Source organism: Lonchura striata, chromosome 37 (genome assembly GCF_050655825.1).
Source record: "Lonchura striata isolate lonStrDom1 chromosome 37, ASM5065582v1, whole genome shotgun sequence".
Lineage (NCBI taxonomy): Eukaryota > Metazoa > Chordata > Aves > Passeriformes > Estrildidae > Lonchura > Lonchura striata.
In genome coordinates this window covers 15,399,729-15,414,515 of record NC_140739.1, presented here as the reverse complement: position 1 = coordinate 15,414,515, position 14,787 = coordinate 15,399,729, and the positions used below count along the sequence as shown (strand labels likewise).

Below are 14,787 nucleotides of genomic sequence, written 5' to 3'. Positions count from 1 at the left end.
CCAAAATCAACCCCAAAACAGCCCCAAAATCAACCAAAATTACACCAAAAATTCCCCCAAAATCAACCCCAAAACAGCTCCAAAATCAACCAAAATTATCCCAAAACAATGCCCCAAAATCAACCCCCAAACAGCCCCAAAAAACTCCAAAAATGCCCCAAAAATCAACCAAAATTACACCAAAAATTCCCCCCAAATCAGCCCCAAAACAGCCCCAGAATCAACCAAAATTATCCAAAAAAAATTGCCCCAAAATCAACCCCAAAACAGCCCCAAAATCATCCAAATTTACACCAAAAATTCCCCCAAAATCAACCCCAAAACAGCCCCAAAATGAACCAAAATTACCCCCCCAAAAAAAAGCCCCAAAACTGCCTCAAAAATATTCCTCAAAAAGGGATATTTCTGGAATTTGGGGGGATATTTTTGGGGCATTTTGGGTGGATTTTGGGGGATATTTTTGAGGCATTTTGGGGGATATTTTTGGGTGAATTTTGGGGGATATTTTGGGGGCATTTTGGGGGATATTTTTGGGGTATTTTGGGTGAATTTTGGGGGATATTTTTGGTATTTTGGGGGATATTTTTGGGGCATTTTGGGTGAGTTTTGGGGGATATTTTTGGGGCATTTTGGGGGATATTTTGGGGGCATTTTGGGGGATATTTTTGGGTGAATTTTGGGGGATATTTTTTGGGCATTTTCGGGTGAATTTTTGTTGAGTTTCAGGGACAATTTTGGTGCATTTTCAGCCAATTTCGGGGCTGTTTTTGGTCGATTCTTGACGAACCTTTGCCGAATTTCGGGGAGAATTTGGGATTTTTCGGGGCGACCCTTCCCCTTTGCCCCCCCCCGATATTTTGGGGTCCGGGGGGGGGTCCCAGGCGGGTGGGGGAGGGGCTGGGATCGTTTTTGGGTTCGTTCCCCCAAAGCTCCGTGGGTTTCTTGCCCGATTTCGGATTTTTTCGGGGTTTTTTTTGGGGTGACGGTGCCCTTTGCCCCCCGCAGGTATTTTGGGGTTCCAGGGGGGTCTCCAGGCGCTCTTTGTCAGGGTGGGGGTCTCCCTGCCCCGCCTGGTGGCCCCGGCGCGGCGGCTGCTGGAGCGGGGGCTGCGCTGGGGCGCGCTGGGCGTGCAGCCGGCGCCGCCCTTCGAGGCCAACATCGACTTCGAGATCAGGTACGGGACCAAAATCCCCGAATCCAGCCCAAAGTGCTCCGAATCGCACCAAAATCCTGCCCCAAAAATCATCCGAATCGCTGAAAAATCCTGCCCCAAAAATCACCCGAATCGCACAAAAAATCCCGCCCCAAAATCCCCAAATCCAGCCCAAAGTGCTCCGAATCGCACCAAAATCCTGCCCCAAAAATCACCCGAATCCAGCCCAAAGTGCTCCGAATCGCCGAAAAATCCCACCCCAAAATCCCCCGAATCCAGCCCAAAGTGCTCCGAATCGCCGAAAAATCCCACCCCAAAATCCCCCGAATCCAGCCCAAAGTGCTCCGAATCGCCGAAAAATCCTGCCCCAAAAATCCCCAAATCGCTGAAAAATCCCGCTCCAAAAATCACCCGAATCGCACCAAAATCCTGCCCCAAAAATCACCCGAATCGCACAAAAAATCCCACCCCAAAATCCCCCGAATCCAGCCCAAAGTGCTCCGAATCGTCGAAAAATCCTGCCCCAAAAATCACCCGAATCACACGAAAATCCCGCCCCAAAAATCCCCAAATCGCTGAAAAATCCCGCTCCAAAAATCACCCGAATCGCACAAAAAATCCCGCCCCAAAATCCCCAAATCCAGCCCAAAGTGCTCCAAATCGCACCAAAATCCTGCCCCAAAAATCCCCAAATCGCACAAAAATCCCGCTCCAAAATCCCCGAATCCAGCCCAAAGTGCTCCGAATCGCCGAAAAATCCTGCCCCAAAAATCACCTGAATCACATGAAAATCCCGCTCCAAAAATCCCCCGAATCCAGCCCAAAGTGCTCCGAATCGCTGAAAAATCCTGCCCCAAAAATCACCCGAATCGCTGAAAAATCCCGCTCCAAAAATCCCCCGAATCGCTGAAAAATCCCGCTCCAAAAATCCCCCGAATCGCTGAAAAATCCTGCTCCAAAAATCACCCAAATCGCCAAAAAGTCCCACCCCAAAAATCACCCGAATCGCACAAAAATCCTGCCCAAAAAACCCCCAAATCCACCCCAAAAATCACCCGAATCGCCCAAAAAATCCCACCCCAAAATCCCCCGAATCGCCAAAACATCCCGCCCCAAAAATCACCCGAATCGCCCAAAAAATCCCATCCCAAAATCACCCGAATCGCCCAAAAAATCCCACCCCAAAATCCCCCGAATCCAGCCCAAAGTGCTCCGAATCACCGAAAAATCCTGCCCCAAAAATCACCTGAATCTCTGAAAAATCCCGCCCCAAAAATCACCCGAATCGCACAAAAAATCCCGCCCCAAAATCCCCAGAATCCAGCCCAAAGTGCTCCGAATCGCACCAAAATCCCGCCCCAAAAATCACCCGAATCGCCCAAAAAATCCAAGTCCCACCCCAATAAATCCCACCCCAAATCACGTAAAATATCCCAACTTTTCTCCTGACCCCCCAAATTCCTCCTGACCCCAAATTTCCTTCCCCAACCCCCCAAATTCCTCCTGACCCCCCAAATTTCCTTCCCCAACCCCCCAAATTCCCCTGGACCCCCCAAATTTCCTGCCCCAACCCCCCAAACTCCCCTGGACCCCCCAAATTTCCTTCCCAAACCCCCCAAATTCCTCTGGAACCCCCAAATTTCTTTTTCCAACCCCCCAAATTCCTCCAACCCCCCCAAATTTCCTTCCTGAACCCCCCAAATTCCTCTGGAACCCCCAAATTTCCTTCCCCAACCCCCCGAGCTCCCCTGGACCCCCCAAATTTCCTTCTCGAACCCCCCAAATTCCTCTCAAACTCCCAAATTTCCTTCCCGAACCCCCCGAGCTCCCCTGGACCCCCCAAATTTCCTTCCCCAACCGCCCAAACTCCCCTGGACCCCCCAAATTTCCTGCCCCAGGTTCATGGCGGACTCGGGGCTGGTGGGCTGCTGCTGGGTGGAGCTGCCGCCGGGGGGGTTCCGCTGGCGGGGGGAGCCCCCGGAGCCGCCCCGGGACCCCCGGGACCCCCCCCCGGACCCCCGGGACCCCCCCCCGGACCCCCCGGAGCCCCCGGGCGCGCCCCGCTCCTCGCTGTGCCAGCTGGAGGCCGATGCCCACTGGGGGGCGCTGCGGGGACACCCCCCCGAGGGCGCCTGGCTGGGGCTGCCCCCCCTGCGCGTCCTGAGCCTGGACATCGAGTGCGCCGGCAGGAAGGGTGCGGGGCACTGGGGGGACTGGGGGGACTGGGACTGGGACTGGGGGGGTTAAATGGGGACTGGGGGGACTGGGGGGACTGGGGGGACTGGGGGACTGGGACTGGGACTGGGGGGACTGGGGGGACTGGGGGGACTGGGACTGGGACTGGGGGGGTTAAATGGGGACTGGGGGGACTGGGGAGACTGGGGGGACTGGGGGGACTGGGGGGACTGGCACTGGGGGGAGTGGGGAGACTGGGGGGATTGGGGGGACTGGGGGGAGTGGGACTGGGACTGGGGGGACTGGGGGGACTGGCGATACTGGGACTGGGGGGACTGGGACATACTGGGGGGACTGGGGGGACTGGGACATACTGGGGGTACTGAGGGGATTGGGGGGACTGGGGACTGGGGGAACTGGGGAGACTGGGGGGACTGGGGGGACTGGGGGGATTGGGGGGACTGGGGGGATTGGGGGGATTGGGGGGACTGGGACTGGGGATACTGGGGGGACTGGGGATACTGGAGATACTGGGGGGACTGGGGGACTGGTGGGGTATTGGGGGGACTGGGGAGACTGGGGATACTGGGACTGGGGGGACTGGGGGGGTTAAATGGGGACTAGGGATACTGGGGGGACTGGGGGGACTGGGACTGGGGGGAGTGGGGATACTGGGGGGACTGGGGGACTGGGGGACTGGGACATACTGGGGGGAATGGGGGACTGGGGGACTGGGGGGACTGGGCGGGTTAAATGGGGACTGGGGGGCACTGGGGGGACTGGGGGGACTGGGACTGGGGGACTGGGGATACTGGGGGGACTGGGGGGACTGGGGGACTGGGGGGGATACTGGGGATATTGGGGATACTGGGGAGACTGGGGGGACCGGGACTGGGACTGGGGGCACCGGGGGCACTGGGGGTTTTTTGCGGTGCCGGAGCCGGTTTTGGGGTGAATTCCGGGGGTTTCGGTGTCGCAGGGGTGTTCCCGGAGCCGCAGCACGACCCGGTGATCGCCATCGCGGCCGTGGCGCTGCGGCAGGGCGCGCGCGAGCCCTTCCTGCGCACCGTGTTCACGCTGCGCGGCTGCGCGCCGCTGCGGGGAGCCACCCTCAGGAGCTTCCAGAGCGAGAGGGACCTGCTGCAGGTGCCTTTGGGCTGAAAAACGGAGATTTTGGGGTTTTGGGGGAATTTGGGGCGATTTCGGGGGGTTTCTGGGGTGATTTCAGGGGGTTTCAGGGGTGATTTCAGGGGTGGTTTTGGAGCCACCCTCAGGAGCTTCAACAGCGAGAGGGACCTGCTGCAGGTGCCTTTGGGCTGAAAAACTGAGATTTCGGGGTTTTGGGGAATTCGGAGCGATTTCGGGGGGTTTCTGGGGTGATTTCGGGGGGTTTCTGGGGTGATTTCAGGGGGTTTCAGGGGGGATTTCAGGGGTGGTTTTGGAGCCACCGTCAGGAGCTTCGACAGCGAGAGGGACCTGCTGCAGGTGCCTTTGGGGTGAAAAACGGAGATTTCGGGGTTTTGGGGAATTTGGGGCGATTTCGGGGGGTTTCTGGGGGGATTTCGGGGGGTTTCAGACGTGGTTTTGGAGCCACCCTCAGGAGCTTCGACAGCGAGAGGGACCTGCTGCAGGTGGCTTTGGGGTGAAAAACGGAGATTTCGGGGTTTTGGGGAATTCGGGGCGATTTCGGGGGGTTTCAGGGGGGATTTCGGGGGGTTTCAGGGGTGATTTCGGGGGGTTTCCGGGGTGATTTCGGGGGGTTTCAGGGGTGGTTTTGGAGCCACCGTCAGGAGCTTCGACAGCGAGAGGGACCTGCTGCAGGTGCCTTTGGGGTGAAAAACGGAGATTTCGGGGTTTTTGGGAATTTGGGGTGCTGGGCAGGGATTTGGGGCGATTTCAGGGGTGATTTCGGGGGGTTTCCGGGGTGGTTTCAGGGGGTTTCAGGGGTGATTTTGGGGGGTTTCAGGGGTGGTTTTGGAGCCACCGTCAGGAGCTTCCACAGCGAGAGGGACCTGCTGCAGGTGCCTTTGGGGTGAAAAACGGAGATTTTGGGGTTTTGGGGGAATTCGGGGTGCTGGGTGGGGATTTGGGGTGATTTTGGGGGGTTTCAGGGGTGATTTCGGGGGGTTTCAGGGGGGATTTTGGAGGGGTTTCAGGGGTGGTTTTGGAGCCACCGTCAGGAGCTTCCACAGCGAGAGGGACCTGCTGCAGGTGGGCTTTTGGGGTGAAAAACGGAGATTTCGGGATTTTTGGGAATTTGGGGTGTCTGCGGAGGGTTTGGGGGAAGTTTGGGGGGTTTTGTGGCAGTTTTGGGGTGATTTTGGGGTGGTTGTGGATCCACCATCAGGAACTGCGAGAGGGGACCTGCTGCAGGTGGGCTTTGGGCTGAAAAAGGGAGATTTTTAGCTGGAAACCCCCAATTTTGGGGTGAAAACCCCCAATTTTGGGGTTTCTAGGAATCTCAGGTGTGTCTGACCCCCCTCCCGTGCCCCTTTTCCCCCAGTCGTGGGCAGAGTTTGTCCGGATCGTGGACCCCGACGTGGTGACGGGCTACAACATCCACAACTTCGACCTGCCCTACCTGATCCAGAGAGCCCAGGTGCTGCAGGTGAGGCACCTGGGGTCACCTGGGACCCCCCAAAAACCCCCCAAATCCCTGGGACCCCCCAAAATCACAACTTCGACCTGCCCTACCCGATCCAGAGAGCCCAGGTGCTGCAGGTGAGGCACCTGGGGTCACCTGAGACCCCCCAGGTGTCCCCAAATCCCTCCCAGGTGTCCCCAGCCCCTCCCCGCCCTCCCCCATCTCACATGTCCCCCAGGTGTCCCCAGCCCCTCCCCGCCCTCCCCCATCTCACCTGTCCCCCAGGTGGACTCGTTCCCGTACCTGGGCCGGGTGCGGGGGGTCCCGTCCCAGGTGAAGGACTCGGCGTTCCAGTCCCGCCAGCTCGGCCGCCGGGAGGGCAAGGTGGTCACCACCCCTGGGAGGGTCACCCTGGACATGCTGCAGGTGAGGGGCACACCTGGGCACACCTGGGACACACCTGGGCACGCCTGGGAGGGGATAAAACACACCTGGGCACACCTGGGACACACCTGGGAGGGGATAAAACACACCTGGGCACACCTGGGCACACCTGGGCACACCTGGGCACACCTGGGCACGCCTGGGAGGGGATAAAACACACCTGGGCACACCTGGGACACACCTGGGCACACCTGGGACACACCTGGGAGGGGGGAAAACACACCTGGGCACACCTGGGACACACCTGGGAGGGGGTAAAACACACCTGGGCACACCTGGGACACACCTGGGCACACCTGGGACACACCTGGGAGGGGGTAAAACACACCTGGGACACACCTGGGCACACCTGGGACACACCTGGGAGGGGTTTGGACACACCTGGGAGAGTCACCCTGGACATGCTGCAGGTGAGGGGCACACCTGGGCACACCTGGGCACGCCTGGGAGGGGATGAAACACACCCGGGCACACCTGAGGCACACCTGGGCACACCTGGGACACACCTGGGAGGGGGTAAAACACACCTGGGCACACCTGGGACACACCTGGGCACACCTGGGACACACCTGGGAGGGGGTAAAACACACCTGGGCACACCTGGGACACACCTGGGCACACCTGGGACACACCTGGGAGGGGGTAAAACACACCTGGGCACACCTGAGGCACACCTGGGGAGGAGTTTGGGGTGATCTGGGGGGGGTTTGGGCTCCCCAGGTGAGTTTTGGGCTCCCCAGGTGAGTGTTGGCTCAGGTTTTGGGGTGTCCCAGCGCCGGTTTTGGCAATTCAGAGTCAAATTTTGGGTTTTTTTTGAGCAGAGTTTGGGGTTTGGTCGGGAATTTGGGATCCCCGGGTGAATTTGGGATCCCCGGGTGAATTTGGGGTGTCCCCAGGAGAATTCTGGGGTCACGCAGGTGAATTTTGAGCCCCCAGGTGCTGCTGAGGGAGCACAAGCTGCGCTCGTACTCCCTGAACGCCGTCAGCGCGCATTTCCTGCACGAGCAGAAGGAGGACGTGCCCCACGGCATCATCACCGAGCTGCAGGTGCGTCCCCAAAGTCACCTGGGTCACCTGGGTCACCTGGAGTTATGAAATGGCCCCAAAACGGCCTCAAATGGCCCCAAAATGGCCTCAAATGGCCCCAAAATGGCACCTGTGTCACCTGGGTCACCTAGAGTTACAAAACGGCCTCAAAATGGCTTCAAATGGCCCCAAAATGGCACCTGTGTCACCTGGGTCACCTGGAGTTACAAAACGGCCTCAAAATGGCTTCAAATGGCCCCAAAATGGCACCTGGGTCACCTGGGTCACCTGGAGTTATGAAATGGCCTCAAAATGGCCTCAAATGGCCCCAAAATGGCACCTGTGTCACCTGGAGTTATGAAATGGCCTCAAAATGGCTTCAAATGGCCCCAAAATGGCCTCAAATGGCCCCAAAATGGCACCTGTGTCACCTGGGTCACCTGGAGTTATGAAATGGCCTCAAAATGGCCCCGAAACGGCCTCAAAATGGCCCCAAAATGGCACCTGTGTCACCTGGAGTTACAGGTGTGCCAACAAATGGCTTCCAAATGGCTTCAAGTGGCTTCAAAGTGGCCTCAGATGGACCCAAAATGGCACCTGTGTCCCCAAATGTCCCAGCCCTGGCAACCAGTGATGTCCTCGATGGTGTCCCCATGTCCCTAAGGGTGTCCCAGCCCCGATCCCCGCCGGTGTCCCCATGTCCCCGATGGTGTCCCCATGTCCCCAGTGGTGTCCCCATGTTCCCAATGGTGTCCCCATGTCCCCAGTGGTGTCCCATCCTTCTCCCTGCCATGTCCCCACGTCTCCAACAATGTCCCCATGATGTCCCCATGTCCCCAGTGGTGTCCCACCCTGCTCCCCACTGGTGTCCCCACATCCCCGATGGTGTCCCCATGTCCCCGCCGGTGTCCCCATGATGTCCCCATGTTCCCAGTGGTGTCCCCATGTCCCTGATGGTGTCCCCATGTCCCTGCCAATGTCCCCATGTCCCTGATGGTGTCCCCATGTCCCTGCCAATGTCCCCATGTCCCCAGTGGTGTCCCACCCTTCTCCCTGCCATGTCCCCACGTCCCCAACAATGTCCCCATGATGTCCCCATGTCCCCAGTGGTGTCCCACCCTTCTCCCTGCCATGTCCCCACGTCCCCGCCGGTGTCCCCACAATGTCCCCATGTCCCCAGTGGTGTCCCACCATGCTCCCCACCGGTGTCCCTATGTCCCCAGTGATGCCCCACCCTTCTCCCTGCCATGTCCCCACGTCCCCAACAATGTCCCCATGATGTCCCCATGTCCTCAGTGGTGTCCCGCCCTGCTCCCCGCCGGTGTCCCCATGTCCCCGATGGTGTCCCGCCCTGCTCCCCACCGGTGTCCCCACGTCCCCAGCAATGTCCCCACGGTGTCCCGCAGAACGGGGACGCGCAGACGCGGCGCCGGCTGGCGCTGTACTGCCTGAAGGACGCGGTGCTGCCGCTGCGGCTGCTGGAGCGGCTGATGACGCTGGTGACGCTGGTGGAGATGGCGCGCGTGACGGCCGTGCCGCTCAGCTACCTGCTCACCCGCGGGCAGCAGGTCAAGGTGGTGGCGCAGCTCCTGCGCCAGGTGACACGGGGCACCTGGGCTGGCCTGGGAGGGGAACGTGGGGGACAAAAGGGAGGGAAACGGGGGAATGGGGGGGAGAAGGGAGGGAAATGGGGGGGAAATGGAGGGGAACATGGGGGAGAAAAGGGAGGGAAATGGGGGGGAAATGGAGGGGAACATGGGGGAGAAAAGGGAGGGAAACGGGGGAATGGGAGGGGAGAAGGGAGGGAAATGGGGGGGAAATGGAGGGGAACATGGGGGAGAAAAGGGAGGGAAATGGGGGGGAAATGGAGGGGAACATGGGGGAGAAAAGGGAGGGAAACGGGGGAATGGGAGGGGAGAAAAGGGAGGGAAAGGGAGGGGAGAATGGAGGGGAACATGGGGGAGAAAAGGGAGGGAAACGGGGGAATGGGAGGGGAGAAGGCAGGGAAATGGGGGAAATGGGAGGGGAGAAGGGAGGGAAATGGGGGGGAAATGGAGGGGAACATGGGGGAGAAAAGGGAGGGAAATGGGGGAATGGGGGGGAGAAGGGAGGGAAATGGGGGGGGAAATGGAGGGAATGGGAGGGGAGAAGGGAGGGAATGGGAGGGGAGAAAAGGGTGGGAAACAGGGGAAATGGGGGGGGAGAAGGGAGGGAAATGGGGGGGGAGGAAATGGAGGGAAGCGTGAGGGGAAAATGTGAGGGGAGAAGGGAGGGAATGGGAGGGGAGAAGGGAGGGAATGGGAGGGGAGAAGGGAGGGAATGGGACGGGAGAAGAGTGGGAAGCGTGAGGGGAAAATGGAAGGAATGGGAGGGGAGAAAAGGGAGGGAAATGGGGGGGGGAAATGGAGGGAATGGGAGGAGAGAAGGGAGGGAATGCTAGGGGAGAAAAGGGTGGGAAGTGTGAGGGGAAAATGGAGGGGAACATGAGGGGAAAATGGAGGAAAATGTGAGGGGAAAATGGGGAAAACATGAGGGGAAAATGGAGAGAATGTGAGGGGAGAAGAGTGGGAATGGGAGGGGAAATGGAGGAAATGTGAGGGGAAAATGGAGGGAATGGGAGGGGAAAATGGAGGGAAATGTGAGGGGAAAATGGAGGGGAACATGAGGGGAAAAGGGAGGGAAATATGAGGGGAGAAGAGTGGGAAGCGTGAGGGGAAAGGGAGGGAAATGTGAGGGGAAAATGGTGGCAAATGTGAGGGGAAAAGAGTGATAAATGTGAGGAGAAAATCGAAATGTGAGGGGAAAATTGAGGGAAACTTGATGGGAGAAAATGGTGGGAAACATGAGGGGAAAGTGAGGGAAATGTGAGGGAAAATTTGAGGGAAACTTGAGGGGAGAAAATGGTGGGAAATGTGAAGGAAAAATGGAGGAAATGTGAGGGGAAAAAAGAGTGGGAGATGTGAGGGGAAAAAGTGCAGGAAATCTAAGGGGAAAAGAGTGAAAAATGTGGGAGGGAAAGGGTGGGAAATGTGAAGGGAGAAAGGGAGGAAATGTGAGGGGAAAAAAGCGGGAAAACGTGAGGGGAGAAAAAGGCGGGAAAACGTGAGGGGAAAAAAGGGCGGGAAAACATGAGGGGAGAAAATGGCGGGAAAACATGAGGGGAAAAAAGGGCGGGAAAATGTGAGGGGAGAAAAGGGCGGGAAAATGTGAGGGGAAAAAAGGGCGGGAAAACATGAGGGGAAAAACTGAAGGGATTTGGGGACATTTGGCACACCTGGGGCTGTTTTGGGGTGAATTTTGTGAAGGGATTTTTGGGGGGATTTTAGGGGATTTGGGTGTTTTTTAAATGGGATTTTTGGGAAGGGTTTTTAGGGATTACTGAGGGGATTTTTTGAGGGGATTTTTTTTTTTATTTGGGGTTTTTTTTAAAGTGGGATTTTCATGTGGTTTTGGGGTTTGGTCCATGGGATGTTTTTAGGGTGAATTTGGGACATTTTGGGGTGTTTTCTGCCCCCCCAGGCCATGCAGGAGGATTTGCTGCTGCCTGTGGTGAAGTCGGAGGGGGGAGAGGATTTTGAGGGAGCCACAGTGATCGAGCCCCTCAAGGGGTGAGCGAGGGGACAAAAAACCCCCAAAATTACAGAAATCCCCCGCAAAAACCTCCCTAAAAAAACCCCTAAAATTCCCCCAAGCTCCCTGAAAAAAACCCTTCAAAACTGCGTGACCCCAAAAAGAAAAAAAAAACCCCAAAGCTTCTGAAAAAAAACAGAAAAGAAACCTCAACCCTGAAAAAAACTGCCTAAACCCCCCCAAAAACCTTAAAGATCTCTGAAACAAACCCCCCAAAACCCCAGAGAAAATGAAGCCTAAAACCAACCCAAAAAAAAAACCTGAAAAAAACTTGAAAAAAAACTAAAATGCCCCCCACAAAGAGTCTTGAAAAATCCCTGAAAAAAAATTCCAAAAAACCCCAGAAGCACCCCAAAAAACCACAAAAGCACCCAAAAAAAAATAAAACCCAAAATATACCCCAAAACCCTTAAAAAACCTGCAAAAAATCCCATTAAAAACCCCAAATTTCCCTGAAACTCCCCCAAAAAACCGAAAAATCCCCCTAAAACATAAAAACTCCAAAATTAACCCCAAAACCGCCACATTTGTTCGCCAGGTACTACGACGTGCCCATCGCCACCCTGGACTTCTCCTCCCTGTACCCGTCCATCATGATCGCCCACAACCTGTGCTACACCACCCTGCTGCCCCCCGGGGGGCCCCAGAAACACGGGTCTGTACTGCTTTAGACTGGTTTGTACTGGTTTTTGCTGGTTTATACTGGTTTGGTACTGGTTTGGTACTGGTTTTTACTGGTTTATAGTGGTCTTTCTGCAGGCTGGGCCCCGAGGATTTCATCTGGACCCCCACGGGGCAGCTTGGTCCATACTGGTCCATACTGATTTCTGTTAGTTGATCTATACTGGTTTTTACTGGTTTATACTGGTTTGTACTGGTTTGTACTGGTTTGTACTGGTTTATACTGGTTTGGTACTGGTTTTTACTGGTTTATAGTGGTCTTTCTGCAAGCTGCGCCCCAAGGATTTCATCTGGACCCCCACGGGGCAGCTTGGTCCATACTGGTCCATACTGATTTCTGTTAGTTCGTACTGGTCTATACTGGTTTTTACTGGTTTGGTACTGGTTTGGTACTGGTTTTTACTGGTTTATAGTGGTCTTTTTGCAGGCTGGGCCCTGAGGATTTCATCTGGACCCCCACAGGGCAGCTTGGTCCATACTGGTCCATACTGATTTCTGTTAGTTTGTACTGGTCTATACTGGTTTTTACTGGTTTGGTACTGGTTTTTACTGGTTTATACTGGTCTCTCCGCAGGCTGGGCCCCGAGGATTTAATCTGGACCCCCACAGGGCAGATTAGTCCATACTGGTCCATACTGATTTCTGTTAGTTTGTACTGGTATATACTGGTTTTTACTGGTTTATACTGGTTTGGTACTGGTTTTTACTGGTTTATAGTGGTCTTTCTGCAAGCTGGGCCCTGAGGATTTCATCTGGACCCCCACAGGGCAGATTAGTCCATACTGGTCCATACTGGTCTGTTCTGGTCCATACTGGTCCATACTGATTTCTGTTAGTTTGTACCGGTCTATACTGGTTTTTACTGATTTATACTGGTTTTTACTGGTCCATACTGGTTTTTACTGGTTTATACTGGTCTCTCCGCAGGCTGGGCCCCGAGGATTTCATCTGGACCCCCATGGGGTAGCTTGGTTCATACTGGTCCATACTTGTCCATACTGATTTCTGTTAGTTTGTACTGTTCCATACTGGTTTTTACTGGTCCATACTGGTTTTTACTGGTTTATACTGGTCTCTCCGCAGGCTGGGCCCCGAGGATTTAATCTGGACCCCCATGGGGCAAATTAGTCCATACTGGTCCATACTTGTCCATACTGATTTCTGTTAGTTTGTACTGGTCCATACTGGTTTTTACTGGTTCATACTGGTTTTTACTGGTTCATACTGGTCTCTCCGCAGGCTGGGCCCCGAGGATTTCATCCGGACGCCCACGGGGCAGATTAGTCCATACTGGTCCATACTGGTCCACACTGGTCCATACTGATTTCTGTTAGCTTGTACTGGTCCATACTGGTTTTTACTGGTCCATACTGGTTTTTACTGGTCCATACTGGTTTTTACTGGTTCATACTGGTCTCTCCGCAGGCTGGGCCCCGAGGATTTCATCCGGACGCCCACGGGGCAGCTCTTTGTGACCCCCCGGGTGCGCAAGGGGGTCCTGCCGAGGGTCCTGGAGGGGCTGCTGGCCGCCAGGAGCAGGTGGGACGGGGGGTCTGGGGAGAATTCGGGGGATTTTGGGAAAATTTGGGGGAGATTTGGGATTTCTGTGGGGAATTTGGGGATTTCCTTGGGGAATTTTGGGATTTCCGTGGGGATTCCTGCCCAGGTGCGCTCACCTGTGCCCAGGTGAGCTGACGGGCAGGTCCTGGCAGGGTAAAGGTGGCACAGGACCCAAACCAGGGGAATTTGGGTGAATTTTTGGGATTTCTGTGGGGATTTTTGTGATTTCCATGGGGATTTTTGGGATTTACATGGAGATTTTTTGGATTTCCGTGGGGATTCCTGCCCAGGTGCGCTCACCTGTGCCCAGGTGAGCTGACGGGCGGGTCCTGGCAGGGTGAAGGCGGCACAGGACCCGAACCAGGGGAATTTGTGTGAATCTGGGACCATTTCTGTGGGGATTTTTGGGATTTCCGTGGGGATTCCTGCCCAGGTGCGCTCACCTGTGCCCAGCTGAGCTGACCTGCGGGTCCTGGCAGGGTGAAGGCGGCGCTGGCCGAGGAGCAGGACCCTGAGCGGCGCCAGGTGCTGGACGGGCGGCAGCTGGCGCTCAAGGTGAGCGCCAACTCCGTCTACGGCTTCACCGGGGCGCAGGCCGGGCGCCTGCCCTGCCTGGAGATATCGCAGGTGAGCACACCTGGGCAAGGTAACGCACCTGGGCACACCTGGGCACACCTGGGATATCCTCAAACATACCTGGGTACAGGTAACAACACACCTGGGTACATGGAGACGCACCTGGGCACAGGTAACACACCTGGGATAACCACAGACACATCTGGGCACACCTGGGAGGGCTTTGGGCACACCTGGGACAGGTTTGGGCACACCTGGGATAACCACAGACACACCTGGGCACAGGTAACAACACACCTGGGCACAGGAAACACACCTGGGCACACCTGGAAGGGCTCACAGACACACCTGGGCACACCTGAGGTGCCCAGATCACACCTGGGCACAGCCAGGTGACACCTGGGCCTCACCTGGGCCTCACCTGCAGAGCGTGACCGGCTTCGGGCGCCAGATGATCGAGAAGACGAAGCAGCTGGTGGAGAGCGAGTACCCGGATGTGCAGGTAACGCACACCTGGGCACACCTGGGCACACCTGGGCACACCTGGGCACACCTGGGCACAGGTGACAGCGCAGGTGGGCACACCTGGGCACAGGTAACGCACCTGGGCACACCTGGGCACACCTGGGCACACCTGGGCACACCTGGGCACAGGTGACAGCGCAGGTGGGCACACCTGGGCACAGGTGACAGCACACCTGGGCACAGGTAACGCACCTGGGCACACCTGGGCACAGGTAACAGCACACCTGGGCACACCTGGGCACACCTGGGCACACCTGGGCACAGGTGACAGCGCAGGTGGGCACACCTGGGCACAGGTAACAGCACACCTGGGCACACCTGGGCACACCTGGGCACAGGTAACGCACCTGGGCACACCTGGGCACACCTGGGCACAGGTGACAGTGCAGGTGGGCACACCTGGGCACAGGTAACAGCACACCTGGGCACACCT

The 14,787-nt window shown here is 56.7% G+C and overlaps 1 protein-coding gene across 3 annotated transcripts in view; it reads left to right on the top strand.

The window, feature by feature from the left end:
* Positions 1-14,787, top strand: part of POLD1 (DNA polymerase delta 1, catalytic subunit) — a 38,467-nt gene that overhangs the window by 7,416 nt on the left and 16,264 nt on the right. For 2 of the 3 annotated variants that reach the window (XM_085565891.1, XM_085565893.1), the window contains exons 6-17: positions 1,006-1,174; positions 3,052-3,347; positions 4,308-4,474; positions 5,832-5,936; positions 6,198-6,766; positions 7,293-7,403; positions 8,789-8,980; positions 10,902-10,990; positions 11,551-11,667; positions 13,119-13,232; positions 13,733-13,880; positions 14,257-14,331. In XM_085565891.1, coding sequence (XP_085422017.1) covers positions 1,006-1,174; positions 3,052-3,347; positions 4,308-4,474; positions 5,832-5,936; positions 6,198-6,766; positions 7,293-7,403; positions 8,789-8,980; positions 10,902-10,990; positions 11,551-11,667; positions 13,119-13,232; positions 13,733-13,880; positions 14,257-14,331 — 2,152 coding nt within the window. The remainder of the gene's footprint in view (positions 1-1,005; positions 1,175-3,051; positions 3,348-4,307; positions 4,475-5,831; positions 5,937-6,197; positions 6,767-7,292; positions 7,404-8,788; positions 8,981-10,901; positions 10,991-11,550; positions 11,668-13,118; positions 13,233-13,732; positions 13,881-14,256; positions 14,332-14,787) is intronic. The other variant, XM_085565892.1, reaches the window with a different exon arrangement.